Genomic DNA, 26,802 nt, shown 5'->3' with positions numbered 1-26,802 from the left:
CCTGTCTCTGCCGGTTGTACGGTCATATGGGTGGTCGCTGACCGCTTTTCCAAAATGGCTCACTTTATTCCCCTGCCGGGTCTCCCGTCTGCATCAGAGTTAGCTAAAGACTTTATCCATCATGTCTTCCGGGTCTTCCTCTCCACATCGTATCCGACCGAGGGGTTCAGTTCACCTCTCGTTTTTGGCGAGCCATGTGTAAACTGCTGGGGGTCACCTTGGACTTTTCTTCTGCTTATCACCCACAGTCCAATGGCCAAGTAGAACGGATCAAACAAATTTTAACCAGTTACCTCCGGCACTTTGTTAATGCTCACCATTCCGACTGGGTGGATCTTTTACCATGGGCCGAATTTTCTTACAATAATCACGAGAGCGAATCTTCCTCCAAATCCCCGTTTTTTGTAGTCTTCGGTCAGCATCCTCGGATCCCGTTTCCCGTCTCCGCCTCGGTGGACAATCCGGCTGCGGAATCTCTCGTTAACGAATTTTCCTCCATTTGGGAAAGTACCAGATCCGCACTTCTTCAGTCATCCGAGCGGATGAAAAAACAGGCTGACAAGAGACGTCTGGATCCATCACAATTCCGTCCTGGAGATAAGGTCTGGCTCTCGTCCAAATATGTCCGGCTCAAGATTCCTTCCTACAAGTTAGGGCCTCGGTTCATCGGCCCACTGGAAGTTATCAAACAAATCAACCCGGTGGCCCATAAATTGAAACTCCCGGCCAATTTGCGGATTCCTAACTCCTTCCATGTATCTCTCCTCAAACCCGTGGCACTTAACTCTTTTTCCAAGTCTACAGGTACGCCTCCTGCTCCGGTTTCCGCTGAAAACGAGTTTGAGGTAGAGAACATTCTGGCCACCAAAAGGGTAAGAGGAAGGACCTTTTTTCTAGTGGATTGGAAGGGGTTTGGTCCTGAGGAGAGAACATGGGAGCCCCGGGAGAACATCCATGCCCCGCTCATCCTTGATAAATTTCTGTCTAGCCTAAAAAAGGGGGGGCCTAAAGGGGGGGTACTGTAGCGTCGGCGTCCCAGCCTCCTGCTAGGCAGGGACGCCGTTCCCCTCACCTCTCCGCTCCGTGCCCGGCGTCTTCCTCCCGGTCTGCTGGCAGCGCGAGCTGCTTCTCGGAACCTGTGCTTAGGGCGCGCGTGCGCGCGCGCTCCCCCTCTCTTAAAGTGGCCGCGCGCGCCGTCCTAAGGAGTCCCCGGCCAATGGCCGGAGGACCTCACCATATATAAGGCACCTCCTCCAAAATGGAGGTGCCCGAGCAATGTTGTTGCAAAGCCTTTCAACTCTGCTTCAGCCCTCAGGTCCCGTTACCAGTTACCTGCCAGTCACCTGCCAGATTCCTGCTTGATATCTGCCTGATATCTGCTTACCTGCTTGCTATCCTGTGGTCCGACAGTCAGCCTACCAGCACCTGCCAGTCTGTCTATGGATCAGTCCGCCTGCGGACCAGGAAGTACCTGCCAGATACCTGCCTGCCTGTCCAGAGACTCTTACTCGCTCTCCTGGGAGCGCTCACCTGCTACCTGCCTGCTAGCCTACCTGGAGGCTTAGCCATCACTTGCTGTGACCACCTGCCTGTCCAGAGACTCTTACTCGTTCACCTGGGAGCGCTTACCTGCTACCTACCTGCTAGCCTACCTGGAGGCTTAGCCGTTACTTGCTGTGACCACCTGCCTGTCCAGAGACTCTTACCCGCTCACCTGGGAGCGCTCACCTCCTGACGCTCAGACGATCAGAATAAAAGAAGTGAAAATCCCAGAGTGGGACAAAGTAAAAAAGTGTAAAAACTCTCAGAAAGTGAAAAAAAAAAAAAAAAAAAAATTGTAAAAATATTTGAAAAAAAATAATCCACCAAAAATAAAAATATAATGTACCCATCAATAAATATTATGAAAAAAACAAAACAAAAAACAATAAAAGTACACATATTTGGTATCGCCGCGTCCGGAAAGACCCGACCTATAAAACTGTCCCACTAGTTAACCCCTTCAGTGAACACGGTAAAAAAATAAAATAAAAAACGAAGCAAAACACAATGCTTTCATCATTCCGCCAAACAAAAAATGAAATAACACGCGATCAAAAAGACGAATATAAATAAAAATGGTACCGCTGAAAACGTCATCTTGTCCCGCAAAAAACAAGCCGCCATACAGCTCCATCTTCCGAAAAATCAAAAAGTTATAGCTCTCAGAATAAAGCAATGCAAAAAATTTTTTTTTCTATAAAATGGCTTTTATTGTGTAAAAGCGCCAAAACATAGAAAAACGATATAAATGTGGTACCACTGTAAACGTACTGACCCGAAGAATAAAGCTACCTTATCAATTTTACCACACGCGGAGTAGAATAAAAAAAAAAAAAAAAACAATTTCTGAATTGTTGGTTTTTGTTTATTCTGCCTCCCAAAAGCTGGAATAGAAAGCGATCAAAAATTGTCACGTGCCTGAAAATGGCAATAATAAAAACGTCAACTTGTCCCGCAAAAAACAAGCCGTCACATGACTCTGTCGGCCAAAATATGGAAAAATTATAGCTCTCAAAATATGGCGATGCAAAAACTAGATTTTACAAAACATGTGTCTTTTAGTGTGTCACAGCTGTCAGTCATAAAAACCCGATATGATTCTGGTATCTCGGTAGTCGCATCGACCCGAAGAATAAAGTAATCTCATCACTTATACCGCACGAGGAACGGCGTAAAAAATAAACGCTAGGGCTGGGGTTGGGTTGTGCTAATGTTAGGGTTGGGGTCAGGGTTGGGCTAGGGTTGTTTTTTTTTTTTATAAAAAAAAAAAAATAAAAAGAATGACGATATGGCAACTAGTGTTGAACGCAAGTGCTCACTACTTAAGTTTGCATCGGGTGCTCGGGTATGCATTGAGTATCGCGGGTGCTCGAGTCTCCGCCCCATATGCTTCGAGGCCAAAAAAACCTTGCGGGGATTGCCTGCCATGCTCGAGCGATCCCCGCATGTTTTTTTTTGGGGTGTCTAATAACCGTGAAACATGCGGGCGGGGACTCGAGCATTTCACTTGAGCACCCGTCATACATGGTGCATACCTGAGTACCCGATGCAAACTCTTGCGCTCAAGACTAATACCAACTTATTCAATATGATGACCTAATGTCATCAAATTCTGTGTCGTACCTCTGGGTTCAAAATGTTTACTATACCCCTTGATAAAATCCTTGAGGGGTGTAGTTTCCAAAATGGGGTCACTTGTGGGGGGTTTCAACTATTTAGGCACATCAGGGGCTCTTCAAACACGACATGGCATCCGCTCTCGATTCCAGCCAATTTTGCGTTCAAAAAGTCACACAGTGCTCCTTCCCTTCTGAACTCTGCCGTGCGGCAAAACACTGTGTTTTCCCCACATATGGGGTATTGGCGTACTCAGAAGAAATTGCAACAAATTTTTTGGGGTTCATTTTCTCCTCTTACAAAAATTGGGGCTAAAACATCATTGTTGTGGAAAAAGTTTGATTTTTTTAGTTTCACGGCTCCATGTTATAAACTTCTGTAAAGGACTTGGGGGTTCAGGGGGCTCACCACACATCTAGATAAGTTCCCTGAGGGGTCTAGTTTCCAAAATGGTGTCACTTGTGGGGGGTTTCCACTGTTTAGGCACATCAGGGGCACATCCGCTAATTATTCAAGCAAATTTTACATTCAAAAAGTCAAATGGCGCTCCTTCCCTTCCAAACCCTGCCGTGCGCCCAAACAGTGGTTTTCCCCCACATATGGGGTATCTGCTTACTCAGGAGAAATTGAGCAACAAACTGCATGGTGCAATTTCTCCTGTTACCCTTATGAAAATGCAAAAGTGGGGGCTGAAAAACATTTATGTGGGAAAAATGTGAAAATTTTATTTTTACGGCTCAATGTTATAAACTTCTGTGAAGAACCTGGGGGTTCAATGTGCTCACCACGCATCTAGATAAGTTCCCTGAGGGGTCTAGTTTCCAAAATGGTGTCTCTTGTGGGGGGTTTCCACTGTTTAGGCACATCAGGGGCTCTCCAAACGCAACATGGCGTCCGCTAATTATTCAAGCAAATTTTACATTCAAAAAGTCAAATGGCGCTCCTTCCCTTCCGAACCCTGCCGTGCGCCCAAACAGTGGTTTTCCTCCACATATGGGGTATCTGCTTACTCAGGAGAAATTGCACAACAAATTTTGGGGTCCATTTTTTCCTGTTACCCCTGCAAAAATAAAAAAAAATTGGGTATAAAGTAACATTTTTGTGAAAAAAGTTAAATGTTAATTTTTTTCTTCCACATTCCAAAAATTCCTGTGAAGCACCTGAATGGTTAATAAAGTTCTTGAATGTGGTTTTGAGCACCTTGAGGGGTGCAGTTTTTAGAATGGTGTCACTGTTGTGTATTTTCTGTCATAAAGACCCCTCAAAGTGACTTCAAATGTGATGTGGTCCCTAAAAAAATGGTTTTGTAAATTTTTTTGGAAAAATTAGAAATCGCTGGTCAACTTTTAACCCTTATAGCTCCCCAATAAAAAGAAATGTTGGTTCCAAAATTGTGCTGATTTAAAGTAGATATGTGGGAAATGTTATTTATTAACTCTTTTGTGTGACATATCTCTCTGATTTAAGGGCATAAAAATACAAATTTTGAAAATTGCAAAATGTTCAAAATTTTTGCCAAATTTCCGTTTTTTTTTCACAAATAAACGCAAGTGATATCGAAGAAATTTTACCACAATCATGAAGTACAATATGTCACGAAAAAACAATCTCAGAATCAGGGGGATCCGTTGAAGCGTTCCAGAGTAATTACCTCATAAAATGACACTGGTCAGAATTGTAAAAATTGGCCTGGTCATTAACATGCAAACCACCCTCGCGGGTAAAGGGGTTAATGGCTTGCTTGTTTCAATTGGTAATAAGATACACTCAGGTTCTACGAGGAACTGTCAGTCATATTAGTTCTGAAAATTATATCACAGTCATATAGTGAACACAACTTTTAGCCTCTAGGTTCTTGATACTGTTGGCTGCCTTTCTTTTAAATAATGAAGGTTGGTATTACTGGAAGGGCAGGTGCAGATGGTCGTAGTTTCTCATCTGAGAGAATCAGGGCGATAACGCAAATTACACAGATCAGATTGTGATCCGATTCTTTTGGATGAGAAAAGAAAATGGAAAAAAACAAAACAAAAAAAAAAACACCACACACACATGACATGTGCACGACCCCACAGATTAACACTTGTCCAAGTGTGATGTTTTGTGGGATGGGACTCAGACTGAAAATACACTTGTCTGCACCTGCCCTTAGTGCCACCAATGAGTGATGAGATATGATGAGGCTATGCTTCATATAACATTCAAAAATATAAAAAGATCAAACTTGTCATTTCTGATCTGTAACTTACTTGTTTTTTCTTGTAAAATCCTTTCTTATCACAGTTTGGAATATGAAATCCTCTAGGACTCAAGATGTTCATTATCTTTAAGTGATTTAATATGCTTTCCATTTCTCTTCGACATGGACCCTGTGAACACAACAATTTGTAGTATTCATTAATAAAATGGCTGTTACCATCTCAATCGTACAGGACTTGGTAAATCCCAGAGAGCAGACGTGCCTAGAAATGTAAAACACACAAACAGGCTCATGATGTGTTCTACCTGGCTACCTGACCAACACTGAATCACCAGAAGTCCGCTTCATGATGACATAAAATCATTGCTAAGGTTTCATGCTTACTTCCCACAAGGATCCAGACCTTACAACATGTAATCTAATTTCATAAAAAACTGCAAGAGTAAAACAATGTACCACTAAACGATTATCCCTGGTTAAGTCTCGTTCAATAAAAAACACTAGTGTTCTAATATTATTACTACACATAGTCAAACTTTTCCCTATATAGAATACATAATGTATTGTATTTATATCGATACAAAGTTAACGGTAATTGTGACAATCATTAGAAGGGAAAGGAGAGGGGGTGGTTGGTGGCTCACTACGTCTGATACCATCCTGAATAGCCTCATGGACTTACTCCGGTGGGTGCCATCTCCGCTGGTGACCGCAGCCGTAACATGGAGAGGAAGAGGAATTTTTGGACATATCCAACCAAGAGAAATAAAAAATTCTATTTTATTGGTGACTTTAAGTTTAACCTAAGGTTTCAGTAATTTTAAAAAGGTGTTTAAAAGTTACCAATAAAATAGAATTTTTATTTCTCTTGGTGGGATGTGTCTGAAAATTCCTCTTCATCTCTTCAGGTAATTATGACAATAAAACTACTATACCTACAAGAAGTCATAACTTGCCATGTTATATAAAATAAAGCATCAGTTTTTCATGTATGAGAGCCCTCTGTTTTATGCCACGAATTGCACTTGCACCTTTGAGGGTATATGTTCACATGTCAGATTCTTTCCTCAGACCAAGTGGCAGGGCTGCGGTGTCGGTAAGCCAAACCTCAGACTCAGGCTCACGTTTCAGTGATAAATTTACTGTAGCACAGATTAATCTCAGATAAAAGTCTAGACCCTTAGATCAGGAATAGGACATTTCATAACTTTCCCAAATTCTTATGAAAAAAATATTCCCCACAAACTGCATTGAACTACTGTATCCAATTTATTATATATTTTAGGAGTCGGTCCATTTTATACCGACGCCACCAAAATGGGCTCCGACTCCGACTCCACAACCCTGTCAAGTGGTCCATTTAAAAAGCGATATTGATCCAAGTGTTTAGTCAAAAATCAGAAATGCAAAGCTATGGGTGATTGAAAAGTCTGACAGCAGTTGTATGCCATCTGTGTGCTGTCCACTTTTCCATTGACTGAGATTTTTTTTTTCCTCATCAATGGAAAAAAATCAAAACACTGATTAAACTTGGTCTGTTTTTTTTTTGGACTTTAAAAAATACTGACTCTGAATGCAGCCCAGGGCTGTGCTTAAGCACACTTCAGCAGGGGGGGATACAACATTGCCGAGCTCAGGACAGTCTGTATGCTTGCTCTTGTTAAGATAATCACCACTTCTTTACTATTTCTGCAGTTTTTACTGTGCTTCTGCTTTATACTGTAATATGTAAAATTGTAAAGTGCTGCGGAATATGTTGATAATATAAAAATAAAATGTATTATTAATATTACCCATCAACTATAGCATTCATTATTTAAATCTGAGACTATTTGTCGGTTTTGTATAGAGTTTACCTCATATCTTGTATTGCATCTTCATCACATATTATAATTAGCCAGGCAATGTTTTCTGGTTATTATTTCCGTGTCTATATACACTTGTTATGACATTTCGTAGGTCATTATTTCCGTGCTCAGATTACATGCACTGGCATTCTTAGCAGGCCATTACTTCCGTTCCTAAAGCATATGCACTTGCGATACTACATGCTATGTTATGTCCTGCCTTCTACTGATGCCCTCAATTTTTTTATTCTATTTGGAATTTGTGTTTTAGATTCTGGTATAATTTTGTAAGAATCAATAAAGCATTTATTTTATGTGATAACCTGGTGGTTTATACCGTAACTCATTGTCCTTATAGTATTAATATACAGCAATGTTTCCCAAACTCCGTCCTCTCAGCCCAGCTATGAGGTCATGTCTTCTGGATAATCTTTCCATCATAGAGGTGGTGATGGAAGGATCATCAAGAAATCAGAACTTGCCACAGGATCTCACCTGTTCAATACTAAGGAAATCCTGAAGATATGAACTGTTGGGGGCCGTGAGGACGGAGTTTGGGAAACCCTGATATTGAGCATGCAGCCTATGTCGAACAGATTTTTTTTTCACTGAATGTGGTTGGGGGTTATGAAACACCAACTCACTTCCATTAAATTATTTTTAACCCCTTAACAATCTAGGCCAAACATTTGTCACAGGTCGCATACGGGGAGTATAGACTTGGGTCAGAAAATGAGCTCGTTGAATAGTGGGCTGATGCAGGCTGTCTTGCACCAATCTCTGATATTTCAATTATTTAAATGGGTTGGATGCCATTTTAACATGTTTAGCAGTTTACCATGGTAGCTGAGTGCCTGTTGAAGACCCCCATAGCTGATTTTATATATATATATATATATATATATATATATATATATATATATATATATATATATACACACACACACACACATACATACATACACACAGATAACCCTGACCAGCACCTCCCAGTGTGAACTGGTGCCAGCTGCTGTAACTAAAGTATATTAAAAAATAATGCAGCAGCACTCCATATGGCCAAGATACGTCTTAACAATGAAAATATTAGATCTAGACTGTTTTTTGCTCAGCAACAAGTAATTACAAAAAACGAAAGTTTTTAGCGCATAAATTGGCCAATTCATGTGTGCCCATCAAACAGTTCTACTTGCCCTTTAAATGTAGGTGTTTTTAGCCCAGAAGAAGACATGTTTGTCCGTTTAGTTGTAGGCTTGTAGCCCAAAAGTGGCATGGAAGGCAGAGTAGTTACCCATCAGGGGGGGGGGGGGGGTTACCTTGCCGTGGTTGATGGGCACACATGAATTGGCCAATTTATGCGCTAAAAAAAACCTTCGTTTTTTGGAAGTACTTTTTGCTGAGCAAAAAAACAGTCTAGATCTAATATTTTCATTGTTAAGACGTATCTTGGCCATATGGAGTGCTGCTGCATTATTTTTTAATATATATACTTTATCTATCTCTCTACGTCTATGCAAGTTGAATCAAAATATAACATGTACATTGTACGTTAAATGCCAAAAAGAAAAAAAAAAGAAACACCAGAACTATTTTTTAACTAATTAATCCAAGGGAATTAGTCATTGTATTTTTGCTACCCAATCAGAGCGGTATGATACAGGGCCAGAGACCAAGTGTCTAGCACTGTATCATTTGCATTACTGAGTGCTGCAATTATGATTAAAAACAGATTTACCTGCTGCAGATCTATAGCGCCCTGAATAATGAGCTCTGTAGATCCACGCCCACACCACTGATTGTACACTATTCTTAGGCATAAAGCTGCCAAAGAAAGCAGCCAATCAGTGGTGGAGGAGTGGTTGGACTACCTGGCAGCAGACCAAGTAGTCCTCTAGTGACAATCTTGTGCTGATATAACAATGGTTTTATAAAAACTACACTAAGCATCACATAAAGTGATACATTGTTGAAATCAGGGCCTCTGCAATAATATACTGCTGTCAGATTAGGTAGCAGAACCTGGTGATAGATGTTTTAAAAGTATCATTAAAGTTCTAATAATGTTGTTTCATTTCTAGAGGATATTGTACAAGTATTACAGCCTCATGGATGGCACAAGTCAAAAAGAATATTACTACGTCTTGTGAAATTGACCCAACTGTCCTGTTCCAAAAGTCATAAGAACACTTAAAACAGACTTACGTATTCCATATCCTGCTTGGATTCTGAAAAGTAATTTAAGGTGTCTGTGCTTTGTGGATCATAGTCTACTTTATATCGCTGAGTATTTTTGGCTTGTTCCTTCCTGATGATTTCTATTTTGGTCTGAGGATTACTATACAACATTCTCTGTGTGTTAGATGGTGCTTGAGTGTCGCTGCTGTCAGGAAGCATGTCCTCATCAGATCTGCTGAAATTGCCTATCAAAAAAAACAAACAAAAAACACAACACGTAATAAATGATACAATGTACATTACTCAATATGTTCAAGTACAATTTAGTTACTGTCTGCCTGAACCTTAAAAAAAGTGAAATAAATATATATATATATATATATATATATATATATATATATATATATATATATATATATATATATATATGCACCATCTTGACCACAAGCTTTTCACCAGTACATGGGAAATGAATGGCACTTGAAATAATGATGGCAGCAGAATGAATTTTATTGACCTTACTATTCTGAACAGATTATGGACTGCATTAACACTTACCAATTCATATTGTTATTATAGCTCAGGCTGTTATATAAACCTACATTTTGTGAATAACTGCTGTAAAAACCTATACACTAGTCAAAAGTAAAAGCCCATCATAGACCTTCATGTGATTGCTCTACAGATCTCTGTAAGATCAAGCTGGTAGGTATTGTCCATGATATGAAAAATATGGCAACCTACAAAAAAACAAACAAACAAAAAAAAAAAAAACTGGCTCCCGCTCCCTCCTACTACGTAGCAAATTATACATACACATATTAAATGCGGGATAGTTCTGAATTTCAGGTGTGCGCTGCCTCATGATATACGATATGTTTTCAAGTAAAGTTCCAATATTGCAGAGTTACCTGCCAGGACTGCCTGGTGCCACAGTTCAGAAGCCCAGATGGGGAATGATGCTAGTATGCTAGTAAGACAGCGTAAGTCCCTCAGATTTTCCCCATCACTTTCTCTTCCTCAGGTGGGCTCTGGGGGTCCATACAATGGAGACAAGAGCAGGCCTCACTGCTTTTGTTTCCCTTTCTACTGTTGCCTTACGTAAGTTGACATTGTTTATGAACTGTACATGCCTATTCACACTTCCTTCTCAGTGTGGAGATTATAACTGTGGTAACACAGAGTGATTTTGCACAGCAACGTATGGAGCGTCATTCTCAGAAAGACGCTTCATAGGTCACTCCCAGTCATGTCTCACGAGCGATGACGTCGGTAACTCAGTAACGTCACTGCTTGTGAGACATGACAGTGACAGAACAACGCCCCATAGGTTGCTGTACAGAATGGCTGGACGACGTGGGAACCCCAATGGATTACATTGGAGCTGCGGGGATAATACATTGGTGAATGAGGGAGTGTTTGTTTTTATTTAACTCTTTAGGTCTTTCAAATTCCCATTTTTTTGGACTACTTCTGATTCTCTGGATTACATCGGCTCTTCATGGTTCTTTTTTTTTTTTTGCTTTTTAATAAATTGGTGAATGAGATGTGAGGGACTGTTTAAAATAAACTTTATGCCGGTGTGTGGTTTCTCTTTTGATTACTGGGTTAGTAATGGGGTTGTCTGATAGTAATGGAGGGGTGTCTAACCCCCGGGTTGATGCCAGCTGACATCAACCCCATAAACTATTACTCCGATTGCCACCACACCAGGGCAATCGGGAAGAGCTCGCCAAAGTGCTTATTTGGAGCATCTAATGGATGCACCAATTCTGGGGTGGATGGGGGCTTTTATTTTTAGGCTGGGAAGGGGCCAATCACCATGGACCTTTCCAGCCTCATAATATAAGCCCGCACCTGCCTGCTTATCAAAAATAGGGAAGACCCCATGTCTTTTTATTTATGATAGAGCTTTTTGGGTGTGTTTGCGCTGCACAAACACTTTACAACGGTTGTTTTTGGGTTTTTTTTAACTGCAGATTTACCACATCCAATGCAAGTCTATGAAGAACGCACAGAAGACGGAGCATTCCCACAAGAGAAATTTACATGCTGCAGTTCAGAAACCTGCACCAAAGGCCAGTTCACTGAGCTTTTTTTACGCTGCGTGGGCATGGGATTTCTATGAATCCCACCCACTGTACTTGTACAATGCAGAGTTTTGGACGCAGTGAAAATACGCTGCTGCCAGAATGCTAGCACTGATCGTGGGCACGCAGCCTTACAGAATAATATGGACAATGCTACCATCGCAGTCCGTAAAGCTATGGGTTTGAGAGAGTGCCAGGTAGCATCTTAGATGCAATATAATCCATATAAACAGAAACTAATTCAACTTTTACCAAGTACATAGCAAGATTTACACCCACTTTATTTAGCACTCATGCATTAAAACGCCCATAAATAGATTCTGCTGGTGACATAATGGGATAGATGCTGCCTAGATGTATTGCAATGATCCCAATCTCAGGTAAAATTATTTGTTGATATTACTACACCATGGTCACTTTCACACCACATCACATACAATGGGGTGCACTTTGCTGACAGGTTTGTTAAGGGATCTTCTGGGAAGGTTATGTGATATGAACAGAATCTATCCTGGGATGACCTTGTTGGCAAGCCAAGTCATAATCATTTTCTTACCAAGATGCATAGTAAATAGGACGCTGGTAAACTACACTAATAAACTACAGTTAAAGTTGGTCGCCCTAATTGAGGAACAATGATTCCAGAAAATGATGTAGATCACACACAGCATTCAGAACTGTACGCATAATCCTTCAATGAGCTCAATTATTCACTAATGCCTGGGCATTATGGTTAGTATGCAGATGCTAGCTTTACCCAAAGTCTGGCATTACCCATGACATATATAAGAGTTCCAAGTTAATATCCTATAAAAACTGGGGATGACTTTACCTTAAAATACCTTTAGTAAAACTCATGACTCAAGTGTACTGAAGGCTTAATAACAGCATCTTAAACGGGAGGCTCAAAGTAAATAGCAGTAACATAATCTCAGCATAGCACATTGTCACATAAAAGAGCGTTCCATAATATTGTAAAATGCAACTATTTAAACTTGAGGGAACCCTTAGCATTTTTCTCCATTCATGCTGGCTACATTTTCCAGAATGACGGACAAACAGTATACAGATTCTGCAGTGACTAGCAATGTACCCTTTATACTTTCCTTACTTCGCCGCCTTCTCATTTATTGGGTTTGTTAAACAGAATTGGCACGATTTATGAATTTGGGTTAGCCACTATTTGCTGACATTAGCCGCCTTTCTGCTAAATACAAATATAAACATTCATAAAACTAAGCCCGAGCAAAGTTACATTAAATATCTTCTATTGATCACGTGTAACACATAATTAATGCCTGTATTTATTAAGTGCATAAGTGTAAAATAATGCATGTGCAAACAGGTCTTTTCTGTGACACATTTATGTATGTGGTCATTAGTTTAAGGAACAACTCATTTTCTCTTCTTTATCATGTGAATATCATTTCCATTAGACGAGGACTTTCCTCCTATTAGAGCAATTTTTCGTAAGTATTCTTGTGGCCATTACAAAAAATTAAATCTTACATTATGCAATGCAGTAGCCGCAAGGTCTTCTGAAACTTTTTCCCTCCTGGTATATGGAAACTACCAGACCAAATTGAAAAAAAGCAGCATAGACCTCAGTTTAGGAGTTATGCTGCGTCGTTGTGATGGTTTTTAACAGAGTTTCACATAGAACTGCATAGATGAAGGCACATGTGGGTGTCAATAAGGTCTCCTGCGTACTCCTCTTATAAAGTAGGTAGAGGAGTGCATTGTTAGGAAACACAAATATCATGTGTTCTTAATGGGTCCCCTTCTGTTTTTTTCCCCGTGTTAATCGGAAGCATAAGAATAAGTATATGGACACATTTTTTTTACGTCTGGCTGTGTTGGATATACTTACAATTGAACGAACACTTAGCTTGGGAATGAATGTGGCATGGCGCTAGACTTGGAGATACAAAGGAATTTGTCCAGTCCAGTGCCACATTTGCATACATTTTGGTCTTTGAGAGAGCCAACCCTTTAGATTAGATGCCATTCTTCTGAATGGATTTGGGCAAACAGATGCCAAATTCATGGAAATCTATGTAATCTAACATTTGTTTTTTGAAATGCGGAAATAAACCCAAGTAAAACAGAGGACTTACGATCTTCATGCAAATGTTTAGTCATACTCCAGCCCAGGACTGCAATGTAACAGTACCTACTACTGCGCCACCATGCTGCCCAATGCAATATGTAGGCAGGACTTGGTCGCATATCACCTGGGTACAAGTCTGACTTTACATGTCCAGTAAACATCCGTTTGAAACAGCTCTAAACTGATTAAAAACCTAAATGTACTTTAGAACTGATCCCTTCATATGGACTTCAGTAATAAAACAAATGGATCCAGCAACAATCAGATTATTTTAGTAGTTCGAAAAAGTTGGACACATTTGTTTACATGATCCATTTCCAATGGATGATTAATTTGTATGAGAACTCAGGCTAATAAGAAAAAAAAAAGTATACATGCTGCTTAATAAAAGTTATGTTCTACCCTCTAAAAATGTGACATACATTTTCCCCACAGGTCACTATGGGGTGTATGGAGCAGGCTCTAAAGCCGAGCCTGCTTCATAAGCGGTAGATGCTGGCTGTGTTACAAAGCCAGCATTTGCAGCGACTGCAGCTTGCGCTAATCACTACCATTAACCATTTAGATGTGGCTATCAATCACTGACAGCAGTATTTAAATGGCATGATTGTGGAATACCAATGGGTTAGTATGGTAGCCAGAAGCCTAATGAAAGAATGCCATCTAGATCCTCTTGTGAAGAACAGCAATTAGACTACGTACTGCAATACATTACTACTGCGCTCTATAGTAGAAGTGACTAAATGACTGCAGGTCCAAGGTAGACTACAAAATAAAGTAAAAATTAGAAGATTTTTAAAAATGTAAAAAAAAAAATTGCCCACTACCCCCCACCCCCAATTCAAAAATAAATATGGACATTTCTGCACAAGTCCAATGCCAACGAACATAGAATTTTTAACTGTACATTAAATGCTGAGAAGAAAGAAATTAAGACTTCCGAATCATTATAGCACACGCACGGCAAGTTGTCAGGATTCTCTGGTGTCGGCAGCGAAAGAGTGGTCAAATGAATGTGATTTGCATACTCAAGGCCACATTCTGTGCAGACATGTGTGGCTTCACTCAATACAAGTGAATGGAGCAAGGCCGGCCACATCCAGTCAGCACGTGACTACATGTATGGAAAACATACTTTGCAGTCACGTGGTCGCCCGCTCTCACGGTGCCGTGAGGATTCCTTTTCTAAAGTACTGGTTTTGGAGAGCACAACCCATTAAAAGGGATCATCCTAAATATACCATGTATAGGATTTTTCTTAGATTCGAAAAAAACAAAAGGTGTGTATGACGCGCCCCCTGGGCCAGTGTTGTTTGGGGGATACCCGGAGCCGGATCAGATGGGGGTTGTAGTCTCCGAGTGGCGGTGACCCGGTCCGTGCCCAGGGTGTCAAGCTCAGTGTGTGGCAGTCCTACAGATGTTGCTGGATGTTCTTTAGTGTCGACTACGCCACCCGTTGATTTGCGGTCACTACGGCTGCCGCTGCAGCAGGGTCCGCTGAGGCTGGTGGTGTGTGTGCAGCTCAGGTAGTATAACCCCCAACGGGAGGGGTATAGCCTCAGGGGGTCAGTTGCAGAGGATGGTGGTTGTGGAGGTGCAGTGAATGAAACTCAGAGTCGGGCTGTGCAGTTCAGGGTTTTTACTTACTGCTTTTGTGTTGGTCACTCCGGCCTTGAGTGACCACCCGAGCCGTGCTGCGTCCACCAGGTCCTGGACTCGGCCAACCCCCAGGTGATTCTGGAGCGTGTTCCTGAGCTCCCTTTCTGACTTGTCCTTCTCTCTGGCCTTCCCCACCAGGGATCCACCTAAGTCCGGCTCCCTCGGGCCTCTTGTTGGTAAAACCCTTGTCTCTGGGTTCCCTGACCCTATTCTTGGTTTGCCTTCCGGGTGGATTTAGTGGGTGGTCGTGGCAGATCCTGCCCACGACCTCCGGTCTCTGGCTAAGGATTAGTGCCCTCCACCAGCTTGGGATCCGGTACCCTTGTGCCAACTCTTCACCCTCTGGTCTAATTTTGGGTTCTTGGAGTTCCCTCTTCTCCCCCTCTGGGTCCTTCTTCTCTCCTCTCTCTCACTCTCTTGGCCTTGGAGCTGGCTGAGCTGTTCTGCTTGTCTGACCAAACCTCTACAAAAGACCCTGTTCTAAGATGGTTCCCACCTTATATACTCCCTCTATGTGTGAGCTCAGGTGACCAGCACCCAATGAGCTCCTAGCTTTACCCAGACTGCTCCCCCTATCTGCCCCTACACTACTGGGATGTTCCACCCCCCTCCCACTCCAGCCAGGGACAGACGCTGTCGTACCTGCACATTTCTCTAGTGGGAGTACCATTGGCCTGTCCCCCGGAAATGGGATGTATGTAGTGCATGCAGCCTACTGAGCTCAGTTCCACACTCCATCCTTACCCGGGAGTGGAATACCACACCTCTGGCTTGAGGTGTAATACCCCTGTAGCAGCCGAATCCTCAGGGTGCTACATTCCCCCCTGGTAAATCACAGCACATCCTCGGGCTGTAAGATATAAAAAACATCCAAAACATACAATTTTTTTTTTTTCATAAACATAAACATATAAAACATCACATATATTATCAGCAATAACTTTTCATATAAAACTTTTCATAAATAACCTCCTTGTAAACACTCTTGCTCCTCCGGCCACGGTGCAACTTGTGACCGGGAAAAGTGCGACAGTCTCTTCAAGAAAAACAACAGTTTCCTATAAAACCGGTAGGGGGCACCTTAGGAAGCGCAACTATATACAGGGGGAATATGGCCGCTCTCAGTCCTCGGCCAGTGGGATTAAGGGGAATACGGGTAAACAGTTCACTCTTGTCCCAACGGGGACTTATTTAAAGCAGCAACAGTTCACTGTACCCCGATGGGTAACTATTTACAGTCTCTTTACCGTACTTTAACGACGGCGTCCTCCTGCTCCTTCTTTGGATTTAGACCCGTCCGGGTCCTCCTGCTCCTCCTCACACCGCAGCTCCTCCTCCGTCAGGCGATGTACATGGAGGGCGTAGGGTCCTTTGGCACACTTGTGCCGGGTGAAGGTGACCTCGTCCCCTACATACAGGTCACGACCTCTGTGTCCCTCCGGCAGATGGCTTTCTACGTCTCTGCGTGTGACAAAGACGTCGCCGGGGGTATGATGGTCTTTTATGAAGCCCCACCCATGCTGCAGGTTGAATTTAATCACAGTCCCGGTGGTACGGGGACCATGAGCTGCACGGGGGTTCCTCCTGGTCCGGCTCTTCTGCTCCGCGCTCCTTATCTGTGCTTGCTGTTCCCGGACCCGCCTCTCTCTCCGCTCCTTCTCGAAGACCTCGAGCTGCTGGCGGCAGCACTCTGCACGCTCCGCTGCGGCCGCCCGAGTCTCCTGAGTGAACCCCATGAGGTCTCCTCCGGTGGGGTCCCACTCAAACTGTGCCTCCTCTAGCGGGGGCTGGGTCCTCCTGACGGGCTTCGGAGCCGGAATCAGGGGCTCACACAGGGGCTTCGCCCTTTGGAGTTCCAGTTGGTAGTACTCCTGGGGCCATATGAAGGGCTGCCCATCCGGGCACGTATGCTGGGCGAACAGGTCCTCACCCAGGTGCGGTACTTTAGGTGTTATGGGCGCTGTGGTGGTAGCGGCGCCCGGGTTGACCAGGCCTTGTGACCAGGCTTGGGGCACGCTAAAGGAAAAGGGCACCGTAAGAACGGCGGCGCCCGTGGTTACTCGGCCCTGCGACCAGGCTGGTGGCTCCGCGGAGGTAGGGGGCGCTGTTGGAATGGCGGCGCCCGGGTGTACTAGGCCTTGCGACCAGGCCGATGGTATTTCCTGCTTTGCCGCGCTCAGGGTCGATGCGCGTGACGTCACAGGGGTCGCGGCCGCGGTTTCCGGTTGAGGCCTAGTCTGCGGCGGTGACGATGCAGCGACGAGCACGGCAGGGGGAATTTCGGGCTCTGCGACGGGGAGCTGGGGCAGGCACGCGGTTTCCCGGCTCGGGGTAGAGACGTCCCCTTTACCTGCCTCCATTCGTTCAGCTCCCTTCTCGGCGCCGTCTCCGGCCTTGAGTCCTCCTGCACCATCCTCAGAGGCGGTCTGTCTCCTCGTCTCGGGTGGCGTGCTCCGCTGACGGGTTTCGGTCCGCTGGGCCATCTCTCGGCTCCACTCCGCCAACGTCTCTCGCTGCACCCGGGCCATCCTCCGTGCGAGGCCCTCCAGCGCAGTCTGTGCACACTCCCGGTCTCGGGGGAGCTGTGCCAGGACCTCCACTAGGCCTAGTGGGGTTGTGGCTTGTAGCAGGCTCCTGACCACTGGGTCGGTGCTGCCTGACTCTCCCTCCATCTCCGGGTAGGCTCTCTCTGGACTCCTCTCCAGACTTCTTGTCTCCGGGTGCGCTCTCTCCAGACTGCTCCAGGCGACACCCATCTTTGCTCTCTTGTTCTGTCTCCGCCCACATTGAGGGTGGTCCCGGGGCAACTTTGTGATTGTCAGTTCCAGGGACAGTTCTCTCACGCTGATGGACACTTCCAGCATCACAGTCTCTGTTGGTGGGCGCGGTTTCCGCTTTTGGCGCCATTCTTCGACCTGGCCCACGATGGGAGGTGACCTCTTGCCACCCTCTGGCACGCCCATAATGGCGTCCGCTCTTCCAAGGCGGGAAATCTTTGGAAATGGCGGGAATCGTCTCCCAGTGGCGGGAAACTCCATGGATGGCGGGAAAAAGCTGCAAATGGCGGACAACCGGCGGGAAACGACCTGTGATGGGGTCCGTTGGCGGGGACCCTCCGGAACCGGCGGGAGACTTCTTTTTGAGGTAACGGTGAACTTTTCTTCAGGCACGCAGTACCCGGTTGATGCGGGCACGTAATCCTGCCGACTACGCCAAAGTTGACGCGCCCCCTGGGCCAGTGTTGTTTGGGGGATACCCGGAGCCGGATCAGATGGGGGTTGTAGTCTCCGAGTGGCGGTGACCCGGTCCATGCCCAGGGTGTCAAGCTCAGTGTGTGGCAGTCCTACAGATGTTGCTGGATGTTCTTTAGTGTCGACTACGCCACCCGTTGATTTGCGGTCACTACGGCCGCCGCTGCAGCAGGGTCCGCTGAGGCTGGTGGTGTGTGTGCAGCTCAGGTAGTATAACCCCCAACGGGAGGGGTATAGCCTCAGGGGGTCAGTTGCAGAGGATGGTGGTTGTGGAGGTGCAGTGAATGAAACTCAGAGTCGGGCTGTGCAGTTCAGGGTTTTTACTTACTGCTTTTGTGTTGGTCACTCCGGCCTTGAGTGACCACCCGAGCCGTGCTGCGTCCACCAGGTCCTGGACTCGGCCAACCCCCAGGTGATTCTGGAGCGTGTTCCTGAGCTCCCTTTCTGACTTGTCCTTCTCTCTGGCCTTCCCCACCAGGGATCCACCTAAGTCCGGCTCCCTCGGGCCTCTTGTTGGTAAAACCCTTGTCTCTGGGTTCCCTGACCCTATTCTTGGTTTGCCTTCCGGGTGGATTTAGTGGGTGGTCGTGGCAGATCCTGCCCACGACCTCCGGTCTCTGGCTAAGGATTAGTGCCCTCCACCAGCTTGGGATCCGGTACCCTTGTGCCAACTCTTCACCCTCTGGTCTAATTTTGGGTTCTTGGAGTTCCCTCTTCTCCCCCTCTGGGTCCTTCTTCTCTCCTCTCTCTCACTCTCTTGGCCTTGGAGCTGGCTGAGCTGTTCTGCTTGTCTGACCAAACCTCTACAAAAGACCCTGTTCTAAGATGGTTCCCACCTTATATACTCCCTCTATGTGTGAGCTCAGGTGACCAGCACCCAATGAGCTCCTAGCTTTACCCAGACTGCTCCCCCTATCTGCCCCTACACTACTGGGATGTTCCACCCCCCTCCCACTCCAGCCAGGGACAGACGCTGTCGTACCTGCACATTTCTCTAGTGGGAGTACCATTGGCCTGTCCCCCGGAAATGGGATGTATGTAGTGCATGCAGCCTACTGAGCTCAGTTCCACACTCCATCCTTACCCGGGAGTGGAATACCACACCTCTGGCTTGAGGTGTAATACCCCTGTAGCAGCCGAATCCTCAGGGTGCTACATGTACACAATAGGGATCACCTTAAAAAGATTCTTTATTTGTATAACAACCCAAAGAGCTAATTAAAAAACATTTAAAAAAAGCACAAACAGTATATAAGCATCACACAGAACACGGACCTATTCCATATAAGACATAGGTCCACTCCACCAGTCTAGAACCAGAACCTCCAAGACAGGAATCACGAGCGTATGGCATCTGATGTGATATGCTAATGATCCTCGGCTCCTGCTCTGCTGCGAGCGTGATCCGAACGTCAGTGCTTTGTGCTCTGATCCTCTCGCATAAGAGAATCCCAGCACCGGTGCGGAGGAGACAGAGAAAGTAAATTCCCCATCTCCTCCATGGGCTGACTCTGCGTATATCGGACTGCACTGGGATGACATCAGAGTGCAGTCCGATGTTTCACACGCACCCATAGACTTGTATGGGTGCGAGTGAGCTGAGTCTTGCTGCAAATTGCAGCATGTCGAGATTTTTCTCTCATCATGAATATGAGAAAATAATCGCTGATCTGAGCTGCCCCAGAGAAAAAAAAACACTGGGCCGAATGCTATGCAATGTTTTATCGCATAACACTTGGCCGTGTTATACACTTGTGTGACCCCGACCTAATAATTATTAGACATGATCTGATAACACTAGCGCACTCATATACAAGAATGAGTAGTTATTGCACATAAAAGCATTGAAATAATCAATCCCATTATTCAGATACAGTGGCCTTAAAACAGGCAATAATATATGTTTAAAAGTTTGATATGGACCCACAAGAAGAGTACCCTTATCATATAATAAAATACCACATACAGTCTGATATATAACAACCATGCCACGGGAATACTGCGACAAAGGGTCCAGAAGACCGCGGTGTCCGGTTTCACAAACTCTGCACTGGTTAGAAGTATATCACCATCTTATTAAACAGTACAGGTTTTTTCTTTACTAACAGTGCAAGGGTTTATCTGTTTATTTGAAGCTCCTGGAGGTTTCCTACCTGGATTAACTCAGCTGTTCAGTGTTGGCCACCCTCCTCTGCTATATATGCGTGCCTCTGGCACTTAGAGACTGCCAGAGTTAGTGATAACTGCCTGGTTCTGGAGTTGGAGGAGTAGTCTGTGACTGGAGATTTGTTCAGGAGATTGTTGCTTGGAGTTTTGTCTGTGTGCACATCCTCATCATCTCCCATTTCGTTTAGCCTTCCTTTAACTCTCTTGTGTCCCATCTGTTTGGTGTGTGAATTTTGTATAGTTTGTATTTTCATTTATCCCTGTCCGTCTGGTTAGTGTGTTCCTATACACTTCAGCTTCCCACTACCCTGGTTAGGTGTAAGGGTTGATATAGGAGCATAGCAAGGCACGTGAACCCTGCATCTCCACCTTCACAAGTAAGGGGGAAAGGGATAGACTAGGGCGTTCTTAGTTCACAAACCACTATTAAAGCAATAATGACTTTAGCACAAACAATAATATACAGTGGGCAATCTAGAAAAAAACACTTTTCTATACTGATTATAATACTATTTGTACATATGTCTAATATACCTCACAAGCATCAGTATAGGAGAGTACAAAAAATGTGTAAGAATGCACATTGGAATAAGTAATAATAGCACAACCAATCTCAGTTTGTTAAGAATACCAGTTTAGAGGTGTCCAGAAGCAAATTAAAAGCAGCTGGGGTGTCACCCCCCACGTATCGCTGCTACCAATGTGGCTTCATCAGGGGCAAATGCCTGAGGATTCCTTTTCAGTCATTGAGCCAAAGAGTGACTACAGACTCATCCAAAACTTGAACAACCCCTTTAAAGGGTTAGAGTCTAAATATCTAAAAACCTAGTTAAACACACCCAGCTACCGTATGGGCAAAAAAAGTTGATGAAAAACTGGCTATTGCTTAAGTTTGTCATTTAATATCACAATGAAAATAAATATGTCACCTATAATTTAACTACTAGCCATAATCTTTTTATTTTAAAATGTAAGTTTTGGTAACTTTACAAGCTTTAATTAGAATGAGTAAGTGAAGCTTTCATTGTAAATGAAAAATGACCTGTCTACATGGAAAGTGTATCTTCTGCACGCTCATTACTCTCAGCTAGCCATAACAGTCAAAATGTTTACAGTTGGGATTTTGTGAACCGTATCTTCTATTTTAGGAAAGGCTGAGCTTAAATGTTTTAGTCTGAACTGATGCATCTCTCTGGTTTAATTACTTAAGTCATCAACAGGATGCCACAGAGATCTGCACCGTCTGCAATATGACACCAGAAATTGGAAGTAAAGGTACATATGGTACTTGTTAATTATCGTTTCTTTAAAGGAGTTACACATTTCCCATGTCTCTAACTTGAAAAGCAATTCCACAAGATAAAGCTGTACAGCCAATGTAGTGTGAATGCCACCACTTTTGTCAAGGGTTGGGTTACAGGGCACATCTGATTAACTACAACCAGAGTTGTGGAGTCGGTAAACCAAACCTCCGACTCAGACTCCTCAATTTCCATGACACCGACTCCAACTCCGACTCCCTCATACATGACTCACGTTTAAATGATTATTTTACTGTAGCACAGATTCATCTCAGCTAAAAGTCTAGACCCTTAGATCAGGAATAGGACTTTTCATAACTTTCCCAAATTCTTATGAGGCTGTGTGCCCACGATGCGTTTTTTAAGCGTTTCCGCAGCGGCAAAAACGCTGCAGAAACGCTTAAAAAAAGCTTGGTAGAAGGTCTGCCATGTTCCCCAATGATAATAAGCATGTGCTGTGCACATGCTGCGGAAATTTCCTCTGCGGATTATCATTGCGGAAAAAAACGCAGCACTACCAATTATTTTGCGGAAGCGCTGCGTTTTCGCCGCCATTGACTTGCATTGGAACGCATGGATTACGCATCACTGTATATGTAGATGCGCATTCCATGCATTTCAATGTGCGGATGGTACTCGGGTCTGGAGAAGAGGAGACTCTCCTCCGGACCCGGGTACCAAAGTACCTGTGAAAAAAAGAATAAAATAAAAAATTAATGTTATATTTACCTTCTGACGGCCCCTGCTGCGCTCGTCCTCCCATGCAGGCAGATCGCGGTGGACTGAAGGACCTGCGCTGACGTCATAGTCATGTGACGGGTCACGCGATGCTGACGTCGGCAGGTCCTTCAGTGTACCGCGATCTGCCGGCAGCCAGGACGGAGCGAAGCAAGACTGCGGGGGCCATCGGAAGGTAAGTATAGATTTATTTTTTTACCATTCTTTAAGGTCACACTATATAAATCCATGCCGTTTGGATGGATTTATATAGTGTGACCAAGTTGTCAAGCACTTTCCAAGTGATGCTAAAATCGCTTGGAAAGCGCTTGTCAACCCGCATGCGGAAATGCATGTGAAGAACACTTCACATCCGCTTGTCCCTGGCAGGAAAACGCATGTATAATCCGCATGTACAATCCGCAAGCGTTTTTTCTGCCAGGGGAGATGCAGAAACGCTCAGGAAAAATCCAGAGCATTTCTGCATCGTGGGCACATAGCCTGAAAAAGTATTCCCCACAAACAGCATTGAACTACTGTACCCAATTTATTATATATTTTAGGAGTTGAGTTGGAGTTGGTCCATTTTATACCGACTCCAACTCCACAGCCCGGACTACAACAGCTAGGAAGAATTTCTAGAGGATTTGTCACAAAAATAGTAAACTGCAGTATAATCCCACCCATTCTATTTAGTAGAACCGACTGTGCCTACATGCTGTCCAAGTCCTAAGAGCAGGCTCTGCACTTCCCCAATAGTCATTGCAGTACCATGCACACCCTCACTAATGGAAAGGATGGCTTTTCTGTGGTCATAGTACAGTCAACCTCCTCCAGTAGTCACAGAAAGGACTTCGCCCTCTTCCACACATCCAACTTGGCAACCACTGGACCTTATGTCCTGCACTGGTTTCTGCTATCAAAGACAAGTATTGATGGGAGGATAGTCTCTCATTATTTGAGAATTTAGCTTTTTGCATACCAGGTAGTTTAGAAAAGTCGTCAGCTGAAAGTTCAGGCAAGAGCTATCCCTCCTGACCTTCCCTTTAATAATTCAGCACTCATTGGAAATTCAACATTACTTTTGCTAAAAAGTAACAGCAGATCACAAAGTTACGGTAGTTGGTTTGACTGACATAAGAAAGACCCATCACCATCTGTGGAACTTCATGAAGTAAATAGAGACCAAAATATAAACTCCTTTTTCAAATATATATTAGGATAAGTAACACATTTCTTCTCAAATGTGGTAATTATGCTCTGGTCTCAAGAGTCGGCTGAGGCCTGGCCCTCCACTGTCACTACATGGACAGCCACGTGAGGCTGCCCGCATCTGTAGGAACATCCTATTACATGGCTGATTAAGAAAGTATTCTAGTACTGTTCAGGCTCCGGGCAAGAAGAGAAAAATAACACATTGCTCAGTTTGTATTTAAATGCGCAGCTTATCAGAATAAATTAATGAATTCAACACACTTGCACTTCACCTTTGGAGAATGTTTGAGTAAATTGGGCAGACGGGTTCACTCTATTACATGGGACAGAAGTGACTTGATAAGTTCACCATAAACCCAGCCTGATCCCAGCCCCGATCCCTAGCACACAGATGCTGTATGGGATCAGCTGCCTCACAGTTGGTCTCTCTTGGAGTAAAGAATCGCTACAGATTTTCTAGTCCCTCTTGGAAAATGAAAGTAAAAGCTGCAATGCTGTCACAGGAGGGAAATCAGATTTACTACAGACATGAATTGTAAGACGTCTTCAAATTCCATACAGTGTTACTTTTTCTGTTTTTCCTCAGAAGTACCAAATACTCTTTAAAGGGGTTGTCCATTTCAGAAAATCCTGGTCCCGGCTGCAGTGTGTTATTAAACAAAAAAACCTGCACTTTACTCCCCATCCCCAGCGCGGGCTCTGTGGCACCGCTACTAGTGTTCGGTATTGGCTGTAGAGCTCAATGCAGCAGCCAGTTAGTGAGCTCAGTGCGAGGGCGCAGCATCTACACGGTAGAGCCGCTGCACTGCCCATGGGACGTAGCCAAAGACAGAACACTGGACCTGGGGATGGTGACGCAATCATTTTATGTTTTTTTGTAGTAACAAACTAAGCCCAGGGAGCAAGATTTTCTGAAAGAGACTACCAGACTAGGGCTCCATGGTGACAGATCACAAGCAATCTCAAATAAGATTATATCATAAACCTGAATGACATCTGCGCTGGCATTAAGTAGGGTGTGAGGGTCCGCGATTGCTTGTGTGTGGTTAATGTACAAGATACAATGGATGGATATTTGTGAGATCACAAACACATAACATGGCGATCACACTGTGGTTTCCGGGGTGCACATGATAAGCAGTCATACAGAAAGGACCTTAAAGAAGATGGCCCACAAAGTCCTAGACCTATCAGCAGAATAGAGAAAGGTATGACTGCTGGAGTCCAGCACCCTGGTCACCGGGACTGATGGAGAAGGCAGGGGACATGCTGGACTCCTCTCATCAGCTCCACAGGACGGGCGATGGAGGGCAGGGGAGAATATGCCATCTCGTCGGTCACACATTATAAATGTATATATATAAATATTCTATTATTTCACCTGGTGGTAGGGATCGGCCCACACACCCACACGGATGTGGAGCCGGCTGATGGCACGGGCGCAGTTGTCGCCGGCATCACTTACCTCCCGGCGGGTGAGGCTGGTCTGTGGCGGCGGTGACATTGGCGCAGACCCCCCGGCCCATCAGCAGGGCGTGCAGTGGTTTGGGCTCCTCGGGTCCCGGTCTGCACTGGAGCCCGGAGCCGCACTTGTGGCTGTACACCCCGCACTGGCTGCCCTCGGGCAGGGCACAGGTCCAGCAGCAGCCGCACAGGGGCTCTTGGACGAATTCTGCACAGTCGGGACTCAGGGGCTTGCACTGTTCCAGGGCTTTGGAGTCGCAGGGTTCGCACTGGACTACCGGCCCCACCGCCCCCGCCAGCCGGCTCAGGCACAGCACCAGCACCGCTACACACAGCACGGGCAGCATAGTGGCCAAAGTGGCGGCCAAGTGCAGAGGTGAAGGCAACTACTAGCGAGAGGTTCGGATTCCAGGAGCTGCGGGGACAGAGAGGACGGGAGGTTAGAGCCACACATGCCGGGCTCCGCAGGTCCGGTGCCGGCGGCAGGTACTCACCTGGCTGCAGCGCTCCGTCACAGGCACATGTTGCGGCTCCACATACAAAGTCCCGGGTGTCACGTGATCAGCTGTCTCTCCCGGCAGTCGCGTGTGTCCGCCCCACAGTGCACAGCCGTTACCCCCTAGGCCTGCTGCTACTTGCCCCTTACCAGGTTCTAGTCCCCATCGGTTCTCTCATTCAAGTTCTGGCTATATAGAGAGGGAGCTGCAGACACGCCCCGACACATGAATAGTCTATAACGTCCGGCCGTGAGAGCAGGCGGCCAGGCGCAATCCAGGTTTCGGTGTAACGGGAGGAGGAGGAGAAGGGGAGTCTCGGAATCTGATTTGTGTTCCTGTGCACCTCAGAGAACACCCATTAATGCGGCGCAGCAGAGGGCACTGGCTCCTTTTGTCTCACACATATGTGCTGGGGAAGTGCAAGCAGTTAGTGAACGTGTCACACTGGCACCATGTAGGGTCAGGAGCCCTCAGTGTGCCCCACATGCCCATAGTGCCTGCGTCCTATGCCAACTTTCCTACTTCACCCTATGTATAGTGCCAAAATCCAGGGCAAGTCATGGGGCACTGCCATGTAACTAGTGTGCTGGGGCATACAGCATGACTGCGGGGTCTCACAATCCCACTTATACCCATCCGCAGGATCGCTGCAGGCGTGACTGTGGGGGTCTCACAATCCCACTTATACCTATCTGCAGGATCACTGCAGGCATGATTGCGGGGATCTCACAATCCCACTTATACCTATCCACGGGAGCACTGCAGGCGTGACTGTGGGGGTTTCACAATCCCACTTATACCTATCCACGGGAGCACTGCAGGCGTGACTGTGGGGGTTTCACAATCCCACTTATACCTATCCACGGGAGCACTGCAGGCGTGACTGTGGGGGTTTCACAATCCCACTTATACCTATCCACGGGGTCACTGCAGGCGTGACTGTGGGGGTTT

General features: G+C 45.1%; 1 protein-coding gene across 1 annotated transcript in view; it reads right to left on the bottom strand.

Annotated features, from left to right (window-relative positions):
- IGFBP3 (insulin like growth factor binding protein 3) overlaps window positions 1–26,124 on the bottom strand; it is a 39,150-nt gene extending 13,026 nt beyond the window's left edge. Inside the window, exons 1-4 of the mRNA XM_073678351.1 lie at window positions 25,849–26,124; window positions 25,356–25,769; window positions 9,409–9,626; window positions 5,409–5,528 (exon numbers count right to left, since the gene is read on the bottom strand). Coding sequence (XP_073534452.1) covers window positions 5,409–5,528; window positions 9,409–9,626; window positions 25,356–25,701 — 684 coding nt within the window. The 5' untranslated portion in view covers window positions 25,702–25,769; window positions 25,849–26,124. The remainder of the gene's footprint in view (window positions 1–5,408; window positions 5,529–9,408; window positions 9,627–25,355; window positions 25,770–25,848) is intronic.
- Between the last annotated feature and the right edge of the window lie 678 nt (window positions 26,125–26,802).

This window comes from Phyllobates terribilis, unplaced genomic scaffold (assembly GCF_046119375.1).
Source record: "Phyllobates terribilis strain yellow unplaced genomic scaffold, ASM4611937v1 Scaffold_4__5_contigs__length_816908805, whole genome shotgun sequence".
Taxonomy (NCBI): domain Eukaryota; kingdom Metazoa; phylum Chordata; class Amphibia; order Anura; family Dendrobatidae; genus Phyllobates; species Phyllobates terribilis.
Note: the sequence above shows the minus strand (reverse complement) of the source record. Positions and strands in the feature narration are given on the sequence as shown.